At 51.1% G+C, this 24069-nt stretch overlaps 12 protein-coding genes across 12 annotated transcripts; 5 read left to right on the top strand and 7 right to left on the bottom strand.

Moving 5' to 3' along the window:
• Positions 1-39: 39 nt before the first annotated feature.
• CC77DRAFT_1060711 (hypothetical protein) lies at positions 40-3592 on the top strand (the record flags this gene model as incomplete). The annotated part of the gene is made up of 4 exons (XM_018528355.1): positions 40-324; positions 378-497; positions 547-639; positions 692-3592. The coding sequence occupies 4 exons, from the start codon at positions 40-42 to the stop codon at positions 3590-3592; spliced, it is 3399 nt and encodes a 1132-aa protein (XP_018386426.1).
• A 792-nt stretch (positions 3593-4384) lies between these two features.
• Positions 4385-4909, bottom strand: CC77DRAFT_1060710 (hypothetical protein; the record flags this gene model as incomplete). Its single annotated transcript, XM_018528354.1, has 1 exon — positions 4385-4909. The coding sequence occupies one exon, from the start codon at positions 4907-4909 to the stop codon at positions 4385-4387; it is 525 nt and encodes a 174-aa protein (XP_018386425.1).
• A 750-nt stretch (positions 4910-5659) lies between these two features.
• On the bottom strand, positions 5660-7483 carry CC77DRAFT_846524 (hypothetical protein). The gene is made up of 2 exons (XM_018533400.1): positions 7261-7483; positions 5660-7208 (listed from the first exon to the last, which is right to left on the bottom strand). Exon 2 carries the CDS (start codon positions 7206-7208, stop codon positions 5727-5729), a length of 1482 nt encoding a protein of 493 aa, XP_018386424.1. The 5' UTR covers positions 7261-7483; the 3' UTR covers positions 5660-5726.
• A 494-nt stretch (positions 7484-7977) lies between these two features.
• On the bottom strand, positions 7978-10242 carry CC77DRAFT_1019805 (hypothetical protein). The gene is made up of 2 exons (XM_018524916.1): positions 9702-10242; positions 7978-9652 (listed from the first exon to the last, which is right to left on the bottom strand). The coding sequence occupies exons 1-2, from the start codon at positions 9833-9835 to the stop codon at positions 8143-8145; spliced, it is 1644 nt and encodes a 547-aa protein (XP_018386423.1). The 5' UTR covers positions 9836-10242; the 3' UTR covers positions 7978-8142.
• A 176-nt stretch (positions 10243-10418) lies between these two features.
• CC77DRAFT_1094211 (DUF1000-domain-containing protein) lies at positions 10419-11919 on the top strand. Its single transcript, XM_018529724.1, has 3 exons — positions 10419-10597; positions 10658-10805; positions 10858-11919. Exons 1-3 carry the CDS (start codon positions 10519-10521, stop codon positions 11636-11638), a joined length of 1008 nt encoding a protein of 335 aa, XP_018386422.1. The 5' UTR covers positions 10419-10518; the 3' UTR covers positions 11639-11919.
• A 418-nt stretch (positions 11920-12337) lies between these two features.
• Positions 12338-12907, bottom strand: CC77DRAFT_934021 (ribosomal protein L36e; the record flags this gene model as incomplete). The annotated part of the gene is made up of 4 exons (XM_018534356.1): positions 12338-12418; positions 12508-12589; positions 12665-12764; positions 12850-12907. 4 exons carry the CDS (start codon positions 12905-12907, stop codon positions 12338-12340), a joined length of 321 nt encoding a protein of 106 aa, XP_018386421.1.
• Positions 12908-13672: 765 nt separating this feature from the next.
• Positions 13673-14053, bottom strand: CC77DRAFT_1060705 (hypothetical protein; the record flags this gene model as incomplete). Its single annotated transcript, XM_018528353.1, has 1 exon — positions 13673-14053. One exon carries the CDS (start codon positions 14051-14053, stop codon positions 13673-13675), a length of 381 nt encoding a protein of 126 aa, XP_018386420.1.
• A 208-nt stretch (positions 14054-14261) lies between these two features.
• CC77DRAFT_1019803 (4-coumarate-CoA ligase-like protein) lies at positions 14262-16516 on the bottom strand. Its single transcript, XM_018524915.1, has 4 exons — positions 16194-16516; positions 16079-16127; positions 15393-16031; positions 14262-15340 (listed from the first exon to the last, which is right to left on the bottom strand). The coding sequence occupies exons 1-4, from the start codon at positions 16242-16244 to the stop codon at positions 14412-14414; spliced, it is 1668 nt and encodes a 555-aa protein (XP_018386419.1). The 5' UTR covers positions 16245-16516; the 3' UTR covers positions 14262-14411.
• Positions 16517-16528: 12 nt separating this feature from the next.
• Positions 16529-17688, top strand: CC77DRAFT_1019802 (hypothetical protein). Its single transcript, XM_018524914.1, has 3 exons — positions 16529-16714; positions 16773-16800; positions 16857-17688. The coding sequence occupies exons 1-3, from the start codon at positions 16624-16626 to the stop codon at positions 17629-17631; spliced, it is 894 nt and encodes a 297-aa protein (XP_018386418.1). The 5' UTR covers positions 16529-16623; the 3' UTR covers positions 17632-17688.
• CC77DRAFT_987662 (hypothetical protein) lies at positions 17649-18567 on the bottom strand (the record flags this gene model as incomplete). Its single annotated transcript, XM_018536255.1, has 3 exons — positions 17649-18160; positions 18211-18305; positions 18375-18567. 3 exons carry the CDS (start codon positions 18565-18567, stop codon positions 18104-18106), a joined length of 345 nt encoding a protein of 114 aa, XP_018386417.1. The 3' UTR covers positions 17649-18103.
• Positions 18568-19073: 506 nt separating this feature from the next.
• On the top strand, positions 19074-20649 carry CC77DRAFT_846318 (EXS-domain-containing protein). Its single transcript, XM_018533398.1, has 2 exons — positions 19074-19284; positions 19344-20649. The coding sequence occupies exons 1-2, from the start codon at positions 19194-19196 to the stop codon at positions 20495-20497; spliced, it is 1245 nt and encodes a 414-aa protein (XP_018386416.1). The 5' UTR covers positions 19074-19193; the 3' UTR covers positions 20498-20649.
• Positions 20650-21269: 620 nt separating this feature from the next.
• Positions 21270-23611, top strand: CC77DRAFT_846320 (hypothetical protein). Its single transcript, XM_018533399.1, has 4 exons — positions 21270-22678; positions 23024-23137; positions 23191-23389; positions 23444-23611. The coding sequence occupies exons 1-3, from the start codon at positions 21477-21479 to the stop codon at positions 23279-23281; spliced, it is 1407 nt and encodes a 468-aa protein (XP_018386415.1). The 5' UTR covers positions 21270-21476; the 3' UTR covers positions 23282-23389; positions 23444-23611.
• The last annotated feature ends 458 nt before the right edge of the window (positions 23612-24069 follow it).

Raw genomic sequence — 24069 nt, 5'->3', positions numbered from 1 at the left:
TCGCCGTGAGAGAGAGAAACGAGAGAGCCGCCGCCCGCCATGGAGAATCGAGCGTCGCCAACCCCGCCCACCGCTCGCCCCAAGAATTCGGCCTCGTCCATCGCATCCTCGTCCAACACGACTTCACATACCGCTGCTGGCTCCCAGGCACAAGGCATGCCTTCAAATTCACGGGCCGGGCGTGGAGGCACCCCGACTGCCAGCCGGTCGGCTTCCAAACTCATCGACCAGGACAAGCCGACACGGGCGGCAAGCAAGGACAGCCTCAAGCAGAAGATGCTGAGCAAGAAGGACGAGCCCACACAGCCGAGCAGGGCAGACGAAGTACGGGCCGCTGTTCGTGTTGGTATACAGACCTCTTCGCTAACGTCCCGCAGCAACTCAAAGCGCTCAAGTCCGAGTTTGACAGCCTCCGCTCCCATCTCACATGCAAGATCTGTGACCGCTTGCTCTACCAGCCCTACACCATATCGTGTGGGCACACCTACTGCTATACAGTAAGATGCGCACCTTGCCGCTGCACCTGTCACCTTCTAACAAGTCCAGTGTCTCTGCACATGGTTCGTCGCCAACAAGGCCCGCAAGACATGTCCCGACTGCCGCATCGTCGTCAAGGACCTACCGGCCCCCGCCTATGTGGTGAGTCAGCTTGCATACAACTCCAGCGAGAATATCTAACACAGCTGGCCAGATACGTGACATGACAAGCGTCTTCATCGCACGAGCCGAACTACTACCCGCGGGCGAGAGCATCGAAGACCACAAGAAGTGGCTGAAGGAAGAGGCCGACGCCGTGCAGTCAGACAAGGACAATACCGACCTCCGCGCTGGCGGTCTCTTCAAAGGCTGCTTCAGGCTATCGCATCACCAACGGGGACCATCACTGCAAGTCGTGCGCGATCAGGAAGATGGTGTTGACCGATGTCCGGTATGCACCTGGGAGTTGGAAGACGGCGGATGCACCCAGTGCGGGCTGATCTTCGACGAGACAGGCGAGGTCTCATGGGGTGACAGCTTCACTGGCTTCAGCGACATGGACGAAATGTCAGAGCACGATCAGGACGACCTCGACGCCGAGATGGACATGGAGGACCCGGACTACGACGGCTACGGAGATGGCATGGAGGATTGGGGTGCATATCCTCCCGACCAAAACTCCTTCATGATGCGACGATTCTTGGAGGCTGGCATACCACCCAACGCAGCGGCCTTTGCAAGACGACGTCCAATCACGCACAGCGAAGCCGGCAGCCGACGCTCCTACTCACAAAGCATAGTCTCAGACCTGTACGGTGACGAAATGGACACGGTCGAGGAAGAAGATGAAGACGGTCTGGATGAGGATTCCTCCATGAACGACTTCATTGACGACGAGGCCGTACCTGCATCGAGTTCACCCAGCGCTGCGTCGTCCACTCCCGGTCCTGTTCCTCAACAACCCAACAACCGAGCGCGTGCACAAGCCCGAGCACGTCGCATAGTCGAGTCTGAATCGTCCTCAAATCGCTCTAGTACCGTTGAGGAAGAAGACGAAGACGAGGAAGATGAAGGACCGATCCGCAGGGGAGTAAGGAATCCTGCCCAGACCCGCGTTCTACATCGAGCAAATGGGTCAAGATCCTCTCGTGAGACAGCTTCAACCACGTCCACCGACGTCTCCAACGAGGAGCTCGACGAAGACACCCAGGCTCTATTGCGAGAGGAGGGATGGGAGTTGCAACGCGACTACGACGACGAGATGGGAGAAGAGGATGAAGATGACAGCGATGGAGGAAGGACGACCGTTGGGTGGGAACCGCTTGCGAACTCAAATGACAGAAGCCGAATGGGCGGTTCTCTAACACCTACTGCAGATCGTCCTCGGCCTAGTGCCCCCATACGCCCGCCCTCCAGAACCGGCAATGTTCGCGCCTTGAATACCTCGCGTGGTCTTCGCCGAAGATCCTCTATCCTCTCCACCTCGACAGCCCACTACGAAGATGGGGAAGCGGACGACGATGACTCTGATCAGGAAGGCGACATCGAACTCGCCATGAACGCCCTGCGGACGCGCCGCTCACAAGCTCATCTGCGAAACACTGCAGCCTTCTCAAACCCTGCTGCTCGCGTCAACAACCAGGGGCCCACTGCTGGGGACGGAACGAATGAGGCGGATACTGATGATAACTCGGACAACTCGCAAGGGCACAGGCGAAGGGCGCCACGGATGCAACGCCGCGAGTACGATCCACGCATCAGTTGGATGTTCGCTGCTCATCAGGCGGCCCTACAGCAGCACCAGATGGCGGGCGCGTTGATAGACGTTGAGCCACGGGCTATCACACCGCTGTCTCGCCCTCGCACAAGGAACAGGAACCGACCCAGTCCAGCGCAAGCCTACTCCCCCTTCATGCCCCCTGCGCGCATACGAACGCCGCTTATGGACAATACTTCTAATTACATAATGGATCCGCGGCTCCCAATATCCCCACCTCGACGAAGCGCCATGTCTCCGGGCTTACCGGCGATGGGAAGTGCCGGCAACATGAGCCGCTTCGATCGTGCACCTTCTGTTAGTTCGAATAGCAATGCTTCTACCATATTGACTCCTGGCACTTCTACGACCTCGTCCCAAAATGGCATCGATACTATAGCGCAGACACAGGCAGCTGCAGCCATGGACATGATAGATCGTCCTCAGAGTCGTGTTGGCGCTCGTCCATCTTCGGCGAATAGCAGAAGGAACTCTGGCAATTTCAATGCGGCCAACGCATTTCCTCATGCTGCCATGGGCTTGCATGTCCAAGGCGCAGCTCTTCCCCCTTTCGCTGCACGTGGTAATCCTTGGGCTGCATTCGTGCAGGCACGCGGTGTCCGTAATCGCAACTCCCGTCAAGTTCTCCGTGACCAGTCCTCCGTAGCTACCTTGCGGCCAGCAGGCTCTCGCGTTAATATCAGAGAAGCTGGCAACCCACCGCAAGGCATGAGACCCCAGCCCTCACGTCTCAATCTACGACCACAGCCGTCGCGGCGTCAGCTCGCTCCACAGGCATCTACACGAACCCTGCGCGCAGATGGGAATGGCAGACCGCCTCCATCGCCTACGCAAAACGTACAAGCTACTGTACAGCCGGCCGCTCGCCCTGTCGGGTTGACTCCAGACGAGCGTAACCTTAGAGCTCGGGAACTTATTGAGACTAGAAGACAAGCACTTGGTCAGCGAGACACTAGCGTGCCAGCCCGTACCAACCCTTTCACCCAGGGCTTCCAACGTCCAGCGAACCCTACCGGCTCTCCTCAAATGCAGCAGCCAACCACAGCGCAGCATGTGAGGAGTAATTCGAATGAGTCTATCAACTCTACCGGCACAGTTCAAGGCGCTCCAGCATCACCAGTCCTCGGTCGACGCAGGAGCAATCGCAACATGCTTAACAGCACACCACCTGGTGTCCTCCCGCCGCAACAGGGAGCCTATACCGCTCCTCCGATTGCGTATGCAAACAGCTACTACCGCCCACGACCAGGATCTTCATCTGGCTCCCCGGCGGCATACGAATCAACACTGACAAACAACACACGGGGCAGCCCTATGATGGCGGGCCCCCTTATCTAAAATGGTACTTTGCTGCCATGGACTTTTCTTTTTTTATCGTGTTTTATCGGTGTTTTGGACACGACACTCCTTTAGCTTTGAACGGGTTACAACTACTCGGTGTATGTGATTATGAGTGTGTGTTTGTTTTTACAACTGTTTTTAGCGGCATCAGAACTGGTTCAGCGAGCTTTTCATCAAGGCATTTACTGGCGTCATTCATTCGGGCACTATACCATGGCATTGAGCGATTGGGTCCTGGAAAGGCATCAACATGAGCGATGGATGGGAAAGGGGAAGAATTTATCTTAGTTTACTTGCATTTGGAATGATCAATGAGGGTTTCGGTGGCGCGAATATGGAACTACATGATGATGGAGATGTGAGCTCCGCTTGAAGCATCTGTGGCGCGTTTCTTGACAAGGTTGCATACCTCATGTCTTCCTCTCATCATCTTATCCTTTTCCCACTTCCAGCTCGTCTTCGTCCTCACCCTCTTCACTCTCCTCCTCTTCATCTTCCTCCTTTTCGTTCGTCTTTCCCTTCGTCTTGTCTTCGTCCTTCTCCATTTTCTCGTCTCTCTTGTGCTTTACCTTGCCATCTTGGTAGTAAAGATGGAGTTATTTCATATCCCGATGTACGATCAGTCTTTCTAGAGGCTTATGGGCATGTTACAGGCATGTTACTGGGCGAGTAAACAATCAAATTATTGTGTGAAGTTTAGAAAGACATAAGACGCCATAAGATGAATAGCATGTACGTGGAGGCAACGTGTTCAGTCGTTCGAGATTGACTCCTAGATGTACTAATCCCTTATTCCTGCCGGCTAGCCGTCTCCTTGCTTAGTACTTCCATCTTCGCTGTGAGCTCCTTTTCGATCTTGTCGATTTTCTTGTTAACGCCAACGAATACTTCATCCACCATATAGTGCAATCGTTCGAAGATCTCTTCTGGGGATTGACTACTAGCAGCCTTCTTCGCATAGGCTTGCAGCACTCTCTGCGTCTTCTCAGTTTCCATCTGCTTGACAACCTGACTGCAAACTCTGTCTCGTAGCTCTTGACTCTCTAGCACTTTTCCCACCTTCGTATGGATTGCGGCCTTGCTTTTGGTAGTAAGATCATGGATAGTAGAAGAAAAGGCCTTCGAAAAGGCAGCAGGTGCCAGTTGGGCTTCGATATCGAGCACCTTGTTTCTTAGGTCGTTGATCTCCTGCGGAAGGTCTTTTGTGTTCACTTTCAAGATCTCGATTTCGGATTGCAGGCGCTGGAGAGGGAGCTCGATGACTTGAACAGCGGGCACTTGTTTTCCATCGACGGATTGGGAGATTCCACTCATACGATCGGATTTCTAGGTATTGCGTTGTGAAGAAATGTGTGTAGAGTGCAGTGATGGAGGAACAGTGCTAGAATGTGGAGACGATGGTCTTGTAGCGACGTGCAATAGGTTTGCGATGAACTGGACAAGAGCTGCGAGTGGACTAAATGACAAATACACATGTCATCTTGTGACTTATGATACTACATACCTGTCACCTATCCCAACCACAAATCCAACTATAGTCACAACTTCACAAGCATGCTGTGAGCATGAATTCTTCTGTCATCACCTACTTCCCTTACAGCGCCGCATCTACGGGCTTCCATTTTCCAGCTTCGCTCTTCTCATCAGGCCTATCATCGCCATATTGTGAGTTGCGCGGAGTCGACGACAGATCGTGTGCTTACAACGAGAAGGCAAATAAACAAACTACCACGATAGGCACGTATACCAGCAATATAGTGGAGCTAGACTGATTTCGCTCAGAAATACTGAATCCATCAGCAGACCCCATCTCCATCAAAATGACATGCTGATCATGGGATACGAAAGGTGTGAGAGAGAGGAGCTATATTTGAGCTTGACTAGCTAATTACTCGCGTCTCCACCTATTCCTCTTCAGTCAACGAACCTATCTGATGATGCACAGAGCGGTCACTATGATGCCACCAACGGACTTCTTCCCTGGCATAGCAACGTAAACGGCATTATACACTGAAAGCCTCCCGCACGCGATCGTTTTTCTGAGCAGACGTCTCCTTTTACCCTCGTGACAAAAAGCCTCCCATAAGAACCACACGATCTTCTCGCTAAATCAGATCGCCGACGACATCGATCAGACCTGATGCTTGTACTCGTATAACTCTTCAAGTGGCTGACCTTTTAGCAGCTTCATCTCTTGACGGTAAGCCTTTTTTACTTTCCCGAGTCTTCCCACTTCAGCCACTGACACTAGTTTATCCAACAGAGCAGTGTTCTTCTTGAAGAGAATCCTATAGTTCTTGAACATGCCAGACATACGTGTCTGCAGCAGATCCCTAGCTTCGACAGCTGCCTTCTTCTGCATCTTGATCTTTTCCTTCGACATGGAGTCTCTGCTGAGCTCGATGAGCTGTTCGCCGCGCTGACGGAAGCCCTGCTCTAGTTTTTCGACTTGGATGTGAAGTTCTTGGATGCGCTGTCGTGCTTCAAGAAGTTCTGTAGAGTCATCTGTCTCCAGCTCCATAACCTTCCTCGACAGATTGACATTCTCTTTGATCAATCTGTTGTTGCGCTGCTTCAGCTTTTGTGTGAGCTTCTTGCTTTTTCGCGCATTATCCTTTATACCTCCTTCGGAGTCGTTCATCTCCTTCTTGTAGAGCTCCTTTTGGTCGCAGACGTCCTGGGTCAAGGCGAAGATCTCGGCCCTCAGGTTGTCGTGCCCTGCATTGAGTAGCTCAACGTTGCGTGCAAGTGCGGCCTTCTCATCTGCGAGCTTATTGTTTTGTTCTCGGAGTGTCTTGATTGCAATTCTGTAGGCTTCTTCTTGTCGCTCGGCCTTGTAAGTGCCTTGCTCATCTTTGAGTAGCTTGAGGTCGCGCGAAAGTGCGGCATTCTCTTCGGCAAGCGTTGTTTTATGTTCATGAAGTATCTGAATCTCCGCGCTGGCGCCTTCGTATTGTCTCTTGAGAATGACGTTCTCATCTGTGAGTAGCCGAACACAGCGTCCAATAGTGGTTTTTTCTTCTGCAAGCTTCGTGTTGCTCTTGCGAAGAAGCTTGATTTCTGTTCTAGCGGATTCGTCGTGTCCTTCGGCCTTCACCTTCAGAATAGCAATCTGGTCCTGGATGAGGGTTTCGTGCACTACAGGTGTCCCATGCTGCTGCTTCACTGCCGCTTCCAGGTCCAAGATATACTTCTCCGTGCTCTCTTTCTCCTCCGTCAGAACTTTCTCGTGGGCCTCCAAGGCTTCTTTACCTAACGCGTGTTCCAAGGCTTTGCGTGTCTCAAACATGAACAACTTCTCCTCTTCCGTGTACGGCTGTTCTGATTGAGACACTTTGGGGTGGGCATCAGAGGTGGTCGTCTGAGAGCTGTTGCTGTCGCGCTTCTGTTTGGTTGCTGGACCAGGCGAAACAGCCTGCGCTGGCATGCCGCTAGATTTTGCACGCTTCGTTAAGCTGGGGGAAACAGCTCGTGCTGGGACGTCGTTGGGCTTTGCGCGCTTTGTTGGACGACCACCACCAGCTTTCGGAGTTTGTGGCTTCTCGACCGACCGAACGAAGATGATATCGTCCATACTGTCTGAGTCTAACTCGGTGACGTACTGTGCGTCCATCTGCTCGTACTAATATCAGTGTGTGTTGGGTAGGTGCAAGCGGCGCGCATACCGTATTTGTAAAAGTCACCGACTGTCGTGCTTCGGTGATGGAGCCATGGGGCTAGAGGACCGAGAGCTATCTTTGTCTCCTACACTTGTGGTGAAGGTGAGTGAAGATTGCGGCTAGATCAGGCAGCGCGACGCGCTGACTTTGGTCATCAAAGCCCTGGGGAAGGAGAGACGCGTCGAAGTCGAATGTCAAAGCAGCACAATGGATCCAAATTATATAATCAAACAAGATTCCAGGCGAACTATTAGTGAAGGCTACTTCCTAAGAGACGAAATGCCCAGAGCGATGTAGAAAGCATCATCTTGTACTTGCTTATTAGGCATTTCAAGCCCCGAAACCTATGACCTACCCATCATTGGCCATGACTTCCTTGCTCTTGTACACCGCCGAATCTTCGAGAGAACACACCAAGAGTGAGAAGCTGTGTATATAGATAAGTTCGCATTTCATGCTCGTCGTGTGGTAACATCGCGGCGCGCGACAAACCTGTCGAAACACATATTTCCCACCACATCTATCGTCAATTTTGAACCCGTCAAATCTTCAGAGAGTATTTCAGAAGCCGTTCTGATGGGACCGATTATGGTGGAGATGTTGACAACAGAGGTAGGATGGTCGCTGTAGGTTGGTCCTTGCAGGCGGCGTCTTGCGCTAGCCAGCCACCTAAAAAAGCGCGTCACACAACTTCAAGAAAAGTCTCGAGGATATACACCATCTTTCGCATATCAAAATTCTTAATTGCTACCAATGACTATCTTCTAGGCGCCGACTTACAGTGCACTGGAGAAAAGAAAGCGCTCCATCGCCGATATCAAACTCCCAGGAAATGCTCATCTGAAAATACATGACTGTCTACAATCACATGCCTGTTCGCGAATCGTCCTACTTCTTCTTGAACAAACCCTTTCCAAGCAGATTCTTCAGCTTGCTTTCCTTTTCTTCATTACTCATGTTAGCCTTACGCTTGCCTTCCGCGACTGTCTGACCCTGGGAAGCCTGGGGTTGAGCCTTTTCCTCTCGTACTGGCTCTTCAACTTTGAGCGCCTGAGCCTTCGCTTGCCATTCCTGCGAAAGAGTATGCCGGCTTGCCCTCACCTCAGCGCTAGCATTGTCGGCCCATTGGAAAGTGATAAGCTCGTTGTTGAAGAAACGAAGATCATGCACTAAACGCTTGTTGTCTTGTGGAATGAGGACGAGACGACCGGTTGGACTCGTGTTCTTGAGCTGAAAGGGTTCATTCTTCTTCTCCAAAAACCCACGAACGAAGTCGTACAGACCAACTGCAGTATCATTCTTGTTAAAGCTCATTTGAATGAGCGCACCGTCCGGCATCCGTATGCGAAGTGCACCACCCTTTTCGGCTGCCGCGTCGATCTTGGCCTGTCGTTCCTTTTCTTGCTCCTCCAACTCTTTGTCGGACAGCAGCCTCGTGTTCCGTGTTTTGCCTAACAACGCGTTTTGATGTGCCTTTGCATGCTCGATGGTGGGAAGGTAATCACTTTCGTTGAAGGCATTTCGCGCTGCTTGTGGAGTTGACGATGTTGGCGCAGAAAAGATCTGGACGTTGCGAGATTGTTCTGATGGCTGTGACGAGGTTTGGGGGGCTGGTGCATGGGATTGAGTAGGTTCTGCAGGTGCAGACGACGCTGTTGATGTTGCTGCAGCCAACGCTGCAGCCGGCGAAATATTCTCCACGCTCTCGGTCGCATTGTTCTCTGTAGATACTTGGGGCTCTTGTACGGGCTGCGCAGCCGGTTTCGGATCGACTTCCATTGGCTCTGGATCAGGCTCATCGTTACGAACAGTCTCGCCTGCTACGACTTGTGTCGCCTCCGGAGCTGCCTGGGCAGGATCAGGTATTGATGCTAATTGATCGGTTGTCGAGGCATGTGCACCTCCCGCACCAGCAGACGCAGGCTCAGTAGACTTGAAGTACTGCGTTATTTGTGCCATGGCCTCTTCCAGCGGGGTGCCGCTGTTCTTGTATGACAGCTTTAGCAAGGCCGACCCACTATCGAAACCCAGCTGGCTGAGAGTCTGTTGTAGCTCGACGAAGTTGGACTGCTCCTTGTGGCCTGGCATGACCGTTATGACGGGTTGCTCGTAGTGTAACCTGCCAGCACCAGATGCGCCGCTCATCTCAGGGATACCGCGCTGTGTGAAGTTATAGTTGGCCCCCTGACCACTCTCGAAGTGTCGCAGTATCTCCCATAACGAAGTGTTGCTTGCAAACTTGCTTGTAAGGCGTTTGTTCTGTTCGCTTGCGGGAAGCTGGAGCGCGACGGATATAACGGTGGGTGATCGCGATGCTTGGACAAGCTCCAATCGGGCTCCCTGGGGAAGGTTCGCTAGCCGTATTTGCTGGGATAGGGAAATAGGCTTATTGTTATACCTGGAGCCTGGTTAGTCGTGATCCAGTAGAACAGTATCTTGCAACCGACTTGAGCGTAAACTGATCCTTGTTGACGCCAAACTTCTGGCATGCCTCGTCCCTGACTTCAGTCAAGTACTTGGTGGGTGTTGTCGGGATTTTGAAAGTCCTCGCGTACGAGTTGAAAACTACGACGTGCGACATTATGCGCGAATGAGTCTGTAGAGACCGAAGGCGAGAAGGAACGCAGCGGGAGCGTTGGCTATCAAGATAGCGCGTGAGTACCAGCAGTTCCAGCTATGTGCTTTTCGGGTTGCTTCGCTTCGTTCAACCAGGAGAATGATGCTGGCGATGTGGAGGAGCTTTGCTTCGGCGAAACTGAGTAGGAGGTTGTTTGGGCCTGCCATAAGAGGCGATTAGGAAGCGTGTTCACACAGTGTCGCGGACGGTGAACGCCAATAGGGGCGCTTACCAATCCTTTGTAGGTGCGAAGGTTTATAGTGCAATCACCGGGTTGCGCGGCGAGAGACGCGGTTTTGGGGCGATAGCGATGGTGTTGATTCGGACGATGTCGAGGGCGATGGAACGTTTATAGACTCGGCAAACGGTCGTTGTCGCAGGCTTCCGTGATATTGAGGGAGCAGGCACTCGATCGACTTTCGACTGTTCGCAGCTGCAGTGTCAGCCGGTAGCGTGGTTCTGGAAGCTTCGAGGAGGCTTTGCCGCGTATTCAGGTGTCGGTGCCTGCAGGTGTTGTACCTTGCCCTACACGTCGATCGTCGGTGACGGAATACCAACACCCCGCCCCCACTAAATCTAGAGAGCTTCTGTCCAAGTCGCGCCTCCTCCACAAACAACTACACCGACCCATATACACCACAACAATCATGTCTAGAACCGTCGAGATCAAATCGCCTGCACAACTGAGCTCTCTGCTCTCCTCGTCGCGCGTCGTAGTAGTTAATTGTAGGCCGCGGCCCGGCATCTGCTGGACAAACTTCGGACGCTAACACCTGTTACTTGCAGTCTACAACGAAGAAAACACGTCGAGCAAAGCCATTGCGCCTGTATACGAACAACTAGCTGGCCAGCTTACACGGCCCGGACAGATCACCTTCACCAAAGTCAGCACAGTGCAGCAAGCACAAATTGCACAGAGCTATAATGTCACCAAGTATGTACATCATTGAAACGACGTAATTTGAACAATATTTAACATCCCATAGCACCCCGACATTCATCATCTACAAGAACAACCAGCAGATAAAGAAATACGCCGGCTCGAATCCCCAGCAACTTTCCGAAGCGATCAAGACCCTCGCTGCAGAAGCAGAGAACGATGGAAAGGGAGGCAGTAGCGCTTCCGGTGCAGGCGGAATTACCAGCGGAAGTGGTGCTTGGATAGGCGCCAACCTGCCGCGCGGGTACACCGATGTAACCGACTCCGTTGACCCACGCGGCCTCGATCTCCTCAACGCGGACAGCGATTTCGGCACCGTCAAGACGCTTTTCGAGACATCACAACCTAGCTCGCTCAACAAGGGCAAGGGCGCATCGACTGGCTCAGAAGGCAAGAAGGACTGGGTAGAGAGTGATGTGGACAACCAGCTTATGCTGTACGTCCCCTTCATGGCCAACTTGAAGGTCCACACAATTCAGATCACATCGTGTGTGTCCGGAGACGAAGACGACGACGAGGCGCCAGTACGGCCGAAGACCATTCACGTCTGGACAAATCGGGCGAACAACTTGGGCTTTGAGGAGGCTGAGGACATCCCAGCGACTCAGACGATTGAGCTGAAGCCATCAGATTGGGATGAGGCGACACAAACGGCCAAGCTCGAACTTCGGTTCGTCAAGTTCCAGAACGTCTACTCACTGGTACTTTTCGTCGCAGATGGAGAAGGCGACAGTGAGAAGACGCGCATCGATCGTATCCGCTTTGTTGGCGAGACCGGCGAGAAGCGTGAAATCGGCAAGTTGGAGAAGATTGGTCAGGACGACTAGACAACGTCATAATTGAAGTCAGTAGGGTAACATGGCTTCGTCTTAGAGTGGGAACCGGAGTTGGAAGACGTGACGATTAATGCATTACATTCGATCCTAGAACTAATCTGGGGATGTCATGTCCATTGGTACTACCGCCTGATTGAGACACTAGAGTGACTTCATGCACTGTCTTGCATCGCAGGTTCTCAATAAGAATAACACAAGACGTCACGTAAGTAGTTGGAATGTCCACGCCTCTGCCCGAGGCCTCACTCACACACAAGGAAGTGTGAGGCCTGAGCAGTCTTGTCTCCAAGCAAAGCGCGTTTCAATATAAGCATTTCTCGGCCCTTACTCTGCCATTGATAAGGGCAATAGAGTAGGAATTTGACATCCATGCTAAGTAGGTATCATTGACGCATCACACCTCACGCGCACACACGCATGCATACGTGCACCGGGACAGGTTGGTTTGGCGTGAACCAATCGTCACATTTCATGATTTTGAGTGACACATGCTAGGTACGTTTAAGAACCACCATTGTCCATTGCCATACTCCGATGAATCGTGTCATACTTTTGTGGTATGCTGTGACGTTCCGAGATCGTATCGAGCCGCCCGTTGTGAAAAGAGACCGAACACCCAGGATAAAATCGGAAAGTAAGTCGGTCGCTCGTTCGCCGTGTTGCTTCATCCACCGCAAATCGTGAAACCGTTTAGTGACCAGCGCGCCTCGACTCGGCGATGACCTTGGTCATCTCGTCGACCTTTCTCTTTGAGCGACCGAAGGTACCGAGCTGTGATTTGTTAGTGACTGTTTGTATGTGGGAGGTGGTCAAGCGGGCTGGAGATCGGTCGTGTTGTTGTGATGGTGAGAGAGACGTACCCTCTTCTTCGCTAGACGGCGGGCACGCTTGTCCTTGGAGTTGCGAAGCAATTCGATGATGCGCTTCTCGTATGGGGCAAGACTGTAGACACGTCAAGTTAGCACGCTGTCCGATGGTTGTCGCGCAGTTCCTGCGAAAGTTCGAGCTGCAACGTACCCAGCAACCTCCTTGGTGATCTCACGGACAAACGCAGTGCGCTTGGAGAGGAAACCCTTCCTCCTCGAGATCCTGGGAGCGGGGGTCCTGGGGGTGACCTCTGTAGACTGTGTTAGCCTCCATCCACGAAATTTCTTAATTGTAGCGATCGGAGCGTATCGAGAGCGGCGAGCGGGGTGACGTACTGTGGCCGGCGTTGAGGCCAACGATGAGACCAGACTTCTGCTTGACTTCCTTCGGCATCGTGACGGTCGTGATGTTGTCGATTGTCGATGAGTTCAGAGTCGCAGATTTGAAAGGGTAATTTTGGCTCGGCTGTGCGGTGTTGCCAAGATGGCGCTAGCTGTAAGCAGGCACGTGCCTTCCTCGATGAATCTGGCCGCGAACATCATTAGCATGCGTCTCAAACTTTTCAAGCATTGGAATGAATATATTGCGCATCAGCTTTCTGGACGCGCTCCTTGAAGATTTCTGTTATTTTCGGTATGTGAGAGCGCTTGCAAGAACAGAACTGCCTTGGTCGGGACCTTTGTAACGTTTGGACGAACATAATCAATGCAAATCGTTCATATTTGCAGCCTGTTTTCCCAAGCGGAAATCAAAGCAGGAACCAGAAGCCAAATCTCTATCCTCATTTGCCCGGCTGAAGCCAACTGAGACGTACCAATCGTTGGGTAACTCCAAGGTCAAGGTCAAGGAGCCCAATAGGTAACAAACGTCTTTCACACTCAGTCTAGCGCTCCGAAAGGCATCTGCACACCCTCAGGGCTCTTCTCGACGTCATCAAGCCTCATCCTCGAGCTTGATCTCACCAGTGGTAACATACCAGACCTTTTCCTTAAGCTTTTTCTCTATAATAAAAGTGCCGTACAGGGATAAGCACCCATCTGCATCGAATCCCCACCCGATTTCTCTATGCCTTACAGAATGAAGCTCAATGAACTCCGGATTCAGTAAGCCGCTCTCCGTCTTTAGCTCCACGAACGTCCTTTTGTCGAGCTTGTTCCTTCAAGCATCAGTGAGAATCTCTAACAGTCTGATGTTGGCCACTCCCAGATCGAAGATGTTGTGCTGGACGATCGTGTTGGTGAAAGTAAGTGACTCCGAGCGGGTGCGCTCTCCTTTGACAATCTTATAAATTTGATGGTGTTTGGGTGTCGTGCCAGCCTGGAGTGCGAACATATGCGTGTAGCACGCGGTTTGGTAGGACTTCTGGAGGGCCTCACGCAGCTTTTGGGGGAATACATCGACTTTGGAGTTCACTGTGACCGAGATCTGGAAGAGCATATCTTCTTCTCGCTGAGCCAGCGACTTGGTTACCGGTATGAATGGCTTCTTTACAGCTCTCTCTTCATACGATTCGAGATCGATGACCTCTTTCCGTTTCATTGTTGTTTTAGGAGCTGGAGTGGCCCTTGGGGCTGCGATACTGTTAGTTTGAAAGTGTCCACAAACCTTGGTAGTTCCGTATCCAGATTCAACTTATTGCATAAGTCTTTACTCATATTGCACGTTGACAGTATCGCAGTAGCTACTGTTCGTGGGAGCTTGTTACAGGATCGATAGGTAGAAAGTTAGTTCTGTCGAGTTGTGCAATGTACAGATGAGGTGGGAGGGAGACAGCAGAGGAATGGTAAGAAAAGTTGATAGTCATACGAATGGACAAGAATACAGGTGGTAAGGGAACGGTAGTTCCTGATATACATTGTACATTCCAAGGTAAAGGCAGTCCCAAGGTAAAGGAAGTCTACAACTTCGCCTTGGTCTTAGCGTCCTCCTCTTCTTGCGCCTTCACCTTGAGCATCCGTCTGAGGATCTTACCGCTTACAGATTTGGGAATCTCATCGACCCACCTTACTCCGCCGCGTAGTCTCTTGTGATGCGCGACCTTTGCGCTCAGCCAGTCTATGATCTCCTTTGCATCTTCATCGGTCTTGCCAAGCCCATCCTTGGGTACGATGTAGGCGCGCGGCAGTTCAGAGGCATCATCCTTCGAGTACACTCCAATCACAGCTACGTCGTTGATCTTGGGGTGTGAGACCAAGATACCCTCCAATTCCGCAGGTGGTACCTGGAATCCTTTGTACTTGATGAGTTCCTTCACGCGGTCGGTAATGAAGAAGTTTCCGTCCTTATCTTGGTATCCAACGTCGCCTGTCTTGAAGTACCCATCTGCTGTCTTCGCATGCGCAGTTCCCTCAGGATTGTTCAGATAGCCCTTGAAGACGTTCGGGCCCTTGATCCATAATTCGCCAACCTCCCCAACTGCCATCTCCTTCTCCTCTGGAGACATGTACTTTGCTGTCTGGTAGGGCAGAAGTTTGCCTACGGATCCGATTGTCTTGTTCCAATCTTCCCATGGTTGGGTATGCGTTGTCGGGCTAGTTTCGGATAAACCGTATCCTTGCTTAACTGGAATCTTCAATCTGTCGTGGACCGCATCTACGAGCTCCCTAGTCAAGGGCGCTGCGCCAGAGTTCATCATCCTGATTGAGCTGAGGTCGTAATTCGATACCAAAGGATGTTTGCTGAGGAGTAGAACAATTGGCGGTACTACGTAAGCAAATGTAATCTTGAGCTCTTGAATGAACTTGCAGAAGTCCTCCAGGTCAAATTTTGGCATCACAACAAGTTGGAGCCCAGAGTACAAGCTCTGGTGAATCAAGCAAGTCAGGCCTACACACAGTTAGTCGGGGATAATCTAGACAAGATATAAACAAAACCTTACCGTAGATGTGGAAGAATGGCAGGAAAGCCAGAAGTTTATCACCTTCACCAGTTGGTCCGCCAGTTGGCTGCAGTTTACCAGCCTCCGCAGCTTTGATCATCATTGTGTTGGAGACGATGTTGCGATGGGTCAGCATTACACCCTTAGGATGACCTGTAGTTCCACTAGAGTACACCAAAAACGCCAGGTCTTCTGACGGGTTGGTGGCCTTTGTTCTTCGCCATCTCGATGTTCCAGCTGTGTTAACGATGCTAGTGAAATGCTTCACTTTGTAAGACGGATCTTTCTGATCACCCATTACGATCACGCGATCAAGAGGGATGCCAACTTGCTTCGCAGCCTCTTGCGCATTCTTGATGTAAGGAAGCTGGGTCACCAAAGCCTTCGCTCCGGAATCCTTGAGTTGGAACGCAAGTTCCTCAACAGTGTAGTTTGGATTCGCTGGAGAGAGAATACCTCCTGCCCAGTGACAACCCCATGTTATTGCAGGTGTGTCGATACAGTTGGGTGTGTACAAGGCGAGAACGTCGCCTTTTTGCCACTCCCAGAGTGACTTCAGCCCTTTGCCAAATGTGATGGCTGTATCTCGAACTTGGGCATAGGTGTAAGAACGCTTGGTGTACGGGTCGAAGTAGATTACTATTACCGTTAGCGATTACTCATCTGGCCGTAACATGTGAACATGCCTTTGTCATCGGCATATGGCTTGTCCTTCCTTTCGAAGAGAAACGCCCACTACGATTAGAGACAGACGTCAGCGCGAAATCAACCTATAAGCTTATCTCCGGGTACAAAACTTACGAGATCCACATCTGGAATTGGCAAGTCAGGGTACAGGCTCTTTGAAGGCATTTTAGCGGTTGATGATCGACGTGGTGATGGTAATTAATATCCGGCCAAGAGATCTTATGGAGAGAGCGGAGTGGAAGTAGAAGGATGCCAGAACAAGAAGACGGACATAACCAGGCGCGTTCTAACTGGCATTGGATTACCGAGGGCAGACGCCGCGCATTGAGGCGGCTGGTGACGATAGGCGACCGGGGTAACTCCCCACAACTTGGGGAACCACGGCCGAGGTTCTTTCCGTTTGCGGCGTTAGCGGTGCGATAGCTGCAGGCGGCCTTCCGAGGTCAATGGCATTGCGACACTGGCGATTCCTAACAATCTGGCCATATAGACCTTTTGGCGTTCTCCATTCACGTCTCGGTTCCGCGACATTAGCCTACTGAAGATGACGAGCTGGGAAGAAGCTACTGCAGTGGAGAAACTCTCCTCTAACACGTACTCGTGCAACCTACAAGATGATTGGTGCATAGGAAGCGGTATGTCAGATCTGACCCCAGCATAGATAACATCATCCACGTAAACTAACGGCAACAGTTCCTAACGGTGGTTACGTTACCGGATGGTAGGCATCAGTGTGCTTGGTAACAGGGATGACACTAATCAGACTTGTACTCACAGCATACTGGAAGTAGTCAAAACACATTTCAATACAACTTTGGCAAAACAAAACCAACCACACACAATAACCCTCCATGTCGAGTTTCTGCGACGGACGCAAGCCGGACCTGCCACATACAAAGTCGAAGATGTGAAGCTCGGCCGACAAACGTCTGTCGTGCATGTAACCATGGAGCAAGACGGACGGACCGAAGTCGTCGCGTACGTCACAAACTCTAACATGGATACCGAAGCGGGCTTTACGCACGACACCGGATATCGGCCCTCACCACCCATTCCATCGGTAGACTTTTCAAAGCTAGAGAATGGCGAAGACCCGAACTGGAGGTATCAAGCCGAAATGCCACACGCCGAGTTCAGAAAGGCAACGAAGAGAGTTCAGTTCTACTTCCCTCGAGAAAACAAAAGCCCAGCGTATCTTGCCGATGAGGTAGTTTGCTTCTCCGATGGGAAAAACTTTACGAATTCATCTGTCGCGTTTGTCGCAGACATGTTCCCGTTGATGGTCGAGTCGTTCAAAGAAAAGGGCGAGGGGCCCTTCTGGTACCCAACGCTACTGCTGAACCTGGATGTTAAGAAGTCGCTGCCACCAGAAGGAGTCAAGTGGCTGCAAGTCAGGGTTGAGATGAAGAAGATGCAGAAAGGCAGGATGGACCTAGAAGTGTTTGTGCATGATCCTGCGGGCGATCTGGTGGCCTTGAGCCATCACGTGGGATTCGTGGTAGATGCGAGTAGGAACACGGCAGCAAGGAAGACGGGAAACCCTAAGATATAGAACCGGTGATTTCACGGGTATAGATACTGGCGTTCTGGTAATTTTTCTGCTTATTCAGACAATCCTCATCTATAAACCTTATCTTGCCAAACGCATTTGCTGCATCGTCTTTAGTCATCATGTTGTTGTGTGACGTTGTGTAATTGTCAACATGATCACACGCGAGCTCCTGTGTATAGCTTCCCAAGAACGGCTTTTCGCGGAGCACTATCATGCAACGATTAGCATTGGAACGCAAATGAGATCGAGACAGCATCGGATGGGTCTTGCATGTTTGATGGTGTGATATTTCGATTATTGTATGATGCCTCCAAGCGCTCGACTGGCAGCAATAAGGATTTTAAAATTTACAGGATGCAATTGTGCATCACTCATCTGCCAAACGCCAATGATGATATGCATCAGATGCCCGCTACCCCTTGGCTATAAATTGCCATGCTTTTGTGTGTTCGCTCAATCGATTCGGAGGCGCTTATTTGCCCTTGGGGTTGTTGTATTGCATCTCGTTGAATTTTCCCGGCCAGACAGGCTATCAAGTGTCAGCACAAATGCGATTCTTCAAACCAATAGTCCACGTACCTCGCTCTGTTGGTCGCTAATGTTCTTCTTGAAGTGCTCTGAGTCGGGACCCTTGCTTGGTCCATCATGCCTTCCCTCGTTCGCTGTCGCAGAGCCTACAGATAACGTTAGCAAACTCCGTTCTACATACTTCCAAGTTTTTAAGACTGGGGAGCTCATTGTACTCGTACCGCGCTGGCTACCCCCAGCAGGTGTGTGTGTAGGGTGGCCTCCGCCAGATGAGAAACGGTCCTCAATGTTCTGGACGCCCTGTGTCTTGTACGGGTTGGGGAACCAGTATTGGCGCATGAAGAGGTAGTAGCCGAAGCCGACGGCACCGCCAGCCATGAATATCTTGGGGACAGAGAGAGGTGACATGATTGCGCTGTGTGTTTCTTGGACGATTGAGGCTGTGGGAGGGCAAGGTGGAGGGTGAGAGGTAGAGTGAAAGTGTGGAAGTGGTTTGTGTCGTGCGAGGTGGAGTGACGCAACAAGTCGGGACTGTCAACGGAACCTGGCTTGTGGAGAAGAAGCAAGTAGTGCAATGAGTCTAGAGATCTGGGCGTTGTTTTCCCTTTGTAAGTCGGGTACCCAATGACACGCTGCGGAGAACTAACAGAGGAGCGTCACTTTGTCGTCGCGATGATCGCGTCATGGCCTCGTGCTTTAGGCAAAGCTCCCGCGGTCGTCGCACAAACCAAATACCCACCCGGCCAGGCACGATCAAGCTAGTTCGCTTGAGGCTGAAGCCCAGGCTGACGTAACGAAACGGCCAGTGTGGCTTGTGAAATCGCTCCTAGTCTGTTTTGGTGCCAGCAACTCCGGGAAGTGGACACGATACCACCGCGATATCTGTTAACCCCCTTGCGCCAACACGACCTAGGCTACTTGGGAAGAGAGGGATCGATTGGGGGCGTGGCTTATACCGAGGAGCTTCATGATCATACGGCAAAGAACAGGCTGGGACACAGCAACCGTCACGGAATCCGCCGCGCATTCGAGAAATGGACGGTGACCCTGCCGTCGAGCCAGAAATCGATGGCTTCAGTCGCGTACTTCCTCTACCCTATCGCGTCGCGCTTATCATAGTCCTTGGTACGCAAATCCTCTGTCCACCAGTAATTGCTTTCTCCGGCTGACTAAAGAATGCATAGGCATATGGGCATGGGGCCTTAACCTCCAGTACCTCACCCTCATAAAGATAGACGTCCCAAGTCTAATCCGCTACCCGGGCCGTACCTCACCCCGCCACATACCGCACCACCTCTCCTGCTACCGCATCGCGACTTTTCTCTCCATCCCGCTCGCGCTCTCGCTGCTCCTATTCTGGACCCTTACACACGGCAGCCCAAAAGACATTGCGGGCTGGGAAATCCTGCCAAACCTATACCTTCTAGTACTGGTAGTCGGTTTTGTAGTGCCGCTGCCATTTGTTAGTCGCAATGGGCGGTCTCGCACACTGGCGACACTAAAGCGCATCTCTATTGGCGGCATCGCAGAAGCGCATGATGGCAAATTTGGGGACATATTGCTCGCTGATGCGTTGACGAGTTATGCCAAAGTGCTAGGAGACCTTTTCGTCTCGCTATGCATGTTCTTCTCGTCCTCGCACAGCTCAACAGGGCCTCCGAACAGGAGCTGCGGCGGGGCTTTCTGGGTTCCCTTCATCATCGCTATACCCTCGATGATCCGTCTCCGGCAATGTATCACCGAGTACTATCGTGTTCAGAAGGCGAACAAGCAAACTGGGCAGATTAGTCCAGTGACGGGATGGGGTGGCCAGCATCTGGCCAACGCACTGAAGTACTCGACCGCGTTCCCCGTCGTCATACTGAGCGCTCTGCAACGCTCGCCCGATCCTTCACGCTTTGGCGTTTCGGAAGCGACCCTGTTCCGTATGTGGCTTGTTGCTGTGGTGGTAAACTCGGGCTACTCGTTCTATTGGGATGTAGCCAAGGATTGGGACCTTACCCTCTTCTCCAATGCCCGTACTCGGGATAGTCCCGAATACCCATGGGGTTTAAGACGGCATCGCTGGTTCCATGCCAAAGAGTTCTATTATGCAGCCATTGTGGTGGATGCAATGCTGAGGTGTACATGGAGTTTGAAACTCAGCGTGCATTTGGACCATTTCAACGACTTAGAAGGGGGCATCTTTACGATGGAGGTTCTGGAGGTGTTGCGAAGATGGATATGGATCTTCTTTCGCGTGGAGACAGAATGGGTGAGGAATTATAGGGGTCCGGCGCCTGACGATATCCTACTAGGTGATGTTGGGGTTGGAAACAAATACGATGATAGCGATTAGGCTTCTCGTTGATCCAAATTCTAGATCGATCGCGTGCAACGAACGCATGTTTCAGTTTCGCTTTACCAATGCATTCAACTCAGATGGCCTCTGGGAATACTCGCGATGCAGTTTGTAAGGATATCATGAGCGCTTCGTAAACCGGAAGGCTCGATAAGAGTCTTACTGGTCGGTGACATGGGAGTTTTCCAGTCCTTTTCACTTCCCTCTCATGAACCCAACACATCGATATAGGCACCGGCAACTGCGACATGCGAAGCCTGGTCGTGTAACCCAGAAAATGCATACGTGCATCGTAATTGGATGGAATATTGCCAGGCTATGCTGCTGCGCCTCTTGTCAGTAAGTCTGGACTGTCAGACGCTAAGCCAGGTCTCAATATTCAGCATCTGTTCACTACGTGATTGGCTGAAGGTCATCTTTCTTGCTTACTCCGCACTAGTCGACGCAGCACGAAATGCATTCCTTCTTAGGACTAGCATGAATGGCACGCTTCGATCATCTATATTCTGGACTCCTACTCAACAAGCAACTACTTTCGTCTTGGAACATTCGATTTTCTAAACAAGAAAAGATTTCGGCGTCGCTAGGTTCATATTGTTTGATAATACGTAGTCCTAAAGCCTGGCAGAGTAACTTGCGCTGTAAACTATCCAATGGTGTTTCGCGGCAAACCATCTAAAGCTTGCGAAAGATGCAGAGAGCGAAGACTACGGGTATGTTCGGGTTCGCAATATAGATGCGACGTTAACTTTCCTAGTGCGACCAGCAACGGCCAAATTGCAGCTCTTGTGCTAGAGTAGGAACAGCATGTACCGGCTATCGCGACACAACCAACCTCCGGATTAGCGACCAAACCGACTCTGTACGGACAAAAGCCCTGGCAAATGTAAAGTCTTCTAAGAAGCAGCCAAGTGCTGGCGAACCAAAGACAAAGCTCAAGCTCAAAGTTCGTCATCTTCCCCAGGATCTTCTTATCATGGGTCGAGATATGTTCTTCACATACTATGTCTCTGATTTCAGTCGGACATGGGACTTTTTGTACAAATACCTAGATTCTACTCAAGCGCCCAAGCATCTGGTCCTTAGCATTGAAGCAGTCAGTCTTGCCTTCCTATCTCATCAAGTTTCCTCCTATACAGCGAAAGACCTCGGACGCAGAAAATACTGTGAGGCATTACGGAAGATCAACATTGCGCTGCAAGACCCTGTAGCAGCAAGGGCTACCTCGACGTTTGAAGGAGTGCTGTTACTGGATCTCTTCGAGAAGATTATGAAGTCGGCTTCGGAAATCAACACATCGCGACACGCCCACATCGAAGGCGCACTCACATTAGTGAAATTGCGGGGCGTAGAGACGTTCAAGGAAGGCACGGAAATGCGAGCGTTGATGGGACTCTCTTTGAATTCTACTATATGCTCACTCAGCACCGGCCAACCAGTGGACGATGCCATACGACAAATACGAGTACATGCAGCACAGACTGTGAATACCGACTACCCAAAGTGGAAGCTCAGTGGGTTGATGCTCGAAGTTACCGATCTAGCTGCGGCGATGCGAAAAGGATGTATGACAACGGAAGAAAGAATAGCAAAAAGTGCCTATTTCGATCGAGAGCTTGAGCTCATCGCACTTGAAGCAAGCCCGGTTTGGACTTATGAGCGCAAAGCCTTGGGTGGATCCGATGGAGCAAGACTGGTACCGGATGGGTTTCCACTTATTTACGACGTCTATCCGGATCGTATGGTTACACAGATGTGGAACGTCCTTCGCATAGCACGCATGCTTCTATGTGAGGAAATTATCGCGTCCTGTGCTGTAAGCTCCGACCCCGAAGCGTACGCCCAGGCTGAATGCTCAAGGACTGCCCTCTTGAACTTAGTCCAAGAAATTGTTGCATCAGTCCCACAAATGACAGACTGCGAATCGGTTGCAAAACATAAGCTGCCTAGTGGAAGCACAGGCAAGCAACACACACATAGCATGCCCCACATTCTGGATGTCTACATACTAATCTTCAGCCTATACGTCGTTGCATGGTCGAAAAGCTGTCCACAAGCTGCAGTTGAATGGAGTATCAAACAGCTACAGCACATCGCTGATCACTTCGTCATCAAAGAGGCTGCCGTCATTCTGGAAATACTGAAAAAGCAGAAGATGGAAGAACTGATCAACCCATGGTACGTATGCATTCTTTTTATTCATTGACATTACATCCCACGGGATTCAAAACCAGCAGCAGCAAAGAGGATCTTGGCCTGGCTATCTGAGATAGCGCATACATGGCCAACCAAAAAGAGAGAGCTGCGCTAAATACACAGAAGGAGGGTGTTCCAAATTCATGAGACGGCCCTACTGTTGAAAAGAACGCCTGTGATAGCAGGGCCTCCGGACCAAGTCTAGAAAGGATAGGATACACCAAAAGGCGCCTCCACTCTCGCAATCTCTAGGCTCTAGATTCTGAATGTACCCAGCAACCCTTTGTCAACGAGCAATCAGTATGCAGGTACTAACAGTCATTTTAGGTATAAGGTTTCTGGTCACATATCCAACGCCTCTGGACATCTATGGATGCAGTCTGCCCCTGGTCACGATACATACACAAATTGCAACCACGACACGCTTCCTGAAGAATCAGAGTCAGTCTCCCAATCTCATTTGTCTCATCTTGTAGATCTGACCTACGCCATAGCCACCTCTTCAGCTCCGGTTCACATCCCAGGACCACGACAACTTCCCCTCTAATCGCTGGGCTACCCCCAGAATGGCATATCGGATCGTAACACATGACAACAAGACTGACATGTATGCACCGCCAGGCACGACTTCCCAGCTCCTAGTCTAAGCGATATGCACGGCCATCGATATAAGATCCGTGAGACCACGTTCATGTAAGCTGTCAGTCATACAATCGAGAAACAAGCATCTAACATGCTACCCCAAAGGCCGGTCCATCTTCTAGGTCCCCAAGACCCCCGGCTGTGCTACCAAGCTGCCGGTTTCGCAACAGGACCTTGGAGTAGTCTACTCGAAGCACCTTGCAACTCGTAGCTCAACTAAATATCATTATAATCAGCTAAATGCTAGATAGTAGAAGACATGATGGACAGTACTTATACATCAAAGTGATGTGACACAAGAATGCTCATACAAAATAGTCTTCTCATTCTGTTCCATTGCGAACTGATTATAGCTAACGAGGTAAGGTAATGCAGCCCAAGAAAGTGCTCCCATACCAACCCATGGAGCACCATAATTTGCCGCTATTCTACCTCTTGAGGCTCTTCTTCGTGAAGATATTTAAATAGTACAAATGGTAATTTTGAAGTAGAAAAAAAAGACTAACACCAGATACAATGCCAAGGACGTGACCGACGAAGCCATCGCCACCCGTTCTCTTGTGCGAATAAAATGATACACATGCGCTCCACTCGAAGTGCAAGCGGGGAGCACTAGGAGGATGTGAAGAATAGCAGTACTGTAAAAACGCCATGCAATGCAGAGTTCGTTTCCGCCCTGGATCCAAATCGGTGGTAAGAGTTCACCTTTTTTCCCCGCCAGTGTAGGTGTT

This window comes from Alternaria alternata, assembly GCF_001642055.1.
Source record: "Alternaria alternata strain SRC1lrK2f unplaced genomic scaffold CC77scaffold_9, whole genome shotgun sequence".
Taxonomy (NCBI): domain Eukaryota; kingdom Fungi; phylum Ascomycota; class Dothideomycetes; order Pleosporales; family Pleosporaceae; genus Alternaria; species Alternaria alternata.
The sequence above is the reverse complement of the archived record's forward strand: the minus strand, read 5'-3'. Positions and strand labels throughout refer to the sequence as shown.

Coding starts and splice junctions, on each gene's coding strand:
- CC77DRAFT_846318 (XM_018533398.1), top strand. CDS start 19,194: ATGGACGGTGACCCTGCCGTCGAGCCAGAAATCGATGGCTTCAGTCGC. Junction 19,285..19,343: donor CGCGCTTATCATAGTCCTTG/GTACGCAAATCC, acceptor AAGAATGCATAG/GCATATGGGCATGGGGCCTT.
- CC77DRAFT_1094211 (XM_018529724.1), top strand. CDS start 10,519: ATGTCTAGAACCGTCGAGATCAAATCGCCTGCACAACTGAGCTCTCTG. Junction 10,598..10,657: donor GCGCGTCGTAGTAGTTAATT/GTAGGCCGCGGC, acceptor TGTTACTTGCAG/TCTACAACGAAGAAAACACG. Junction 10,806..10,857: donor CAGAGCTATAATGTCACCAA/GTATGTACATCA, acceptor AACATCCCATAG/CACCCCGACATTCATCATCT.
- CC77DRAFT_846320 (XM_018533399.1), top strand. CDS start 21,477: ATGGGTCGAGATATGTTCTTCACATACTATGTCTCTGATTTCAGTCGG. Junction 22,679..23,023: donor GAAGAACTGATCAACCCATG/GTACGTATGCAT, acceptor CAGTCATTTTAG/GTATAAGGTTTCTGGTCACA. Junction 23,138..23,190: donor ACGCTTCCTGAAGAATCAGA/GTCAGTCTCCCA, acceptor CCTACGCCATAG/CCACCTCTTCAGCTCCGGTT.
- CC77DRAFT_1019803 (XM_018524915.1), bottom strand. CDS start 16,244: ATGCCTTCAAAGAGCCTGTACCCTGACTTGCCAATTCCAGATGTGGAT. Junction 16,128..16,193: donor CAATTCCAGATGTGGATCTC/GTAAGTTTTGTA, acceptor CTCTAATCGTAG/TGGGCGTTTCTCTTCGAAAG. Junction 16,032..16,078: donor GCCATATGCCGATGACAAAG/GCATGTTCACAT, acceptor TAACGGTAATAG/TAATCTACTTCGACCCGTAC.
- CC77DRAFT_1019802 (XM_018524914.1), top strand. CDS start 16,624: ATGACGAGCTGGGAAGAAGCTACTGCAGTGGAGAAACTCTCCTCTAAC. Junction 16,715..16,772: donor TGATTGGTGCATAGGAAGCG/GTATGTCAGATC, acceptor TAACGGCAACAG/TTCCTAACGGTGGTTACGTT. Junction 16,801..16,856: donor GGTGGTTACGTTACCGGATG/GTAGGCATCAGT, acceptor TTGTACTCACAG/CATACTGGAAGTAGTCAAAA.
- CC77DRAFT_1019805 (XM_018524916.1), bottom strand. CDS start 9,835: ATGTCGCACGTCGTAGTTTTCAACTCGTACGCGAGGACTTTCAAAATC. Junction 9,653..9,701: donor AAGGATCAGTTTACGCTCAA/GTCGGTTGCAAG, acceptor ACCAGGCTCCAG/GTATAACAATAAGCCTATTT.
- CC77DRAFT_846524 (XM_018533400.1), bottom strand. CDS start 7,208: ATGGACGCACAGTACGTCACCGAGTTAGACTCAGACAGTATGGACGAT.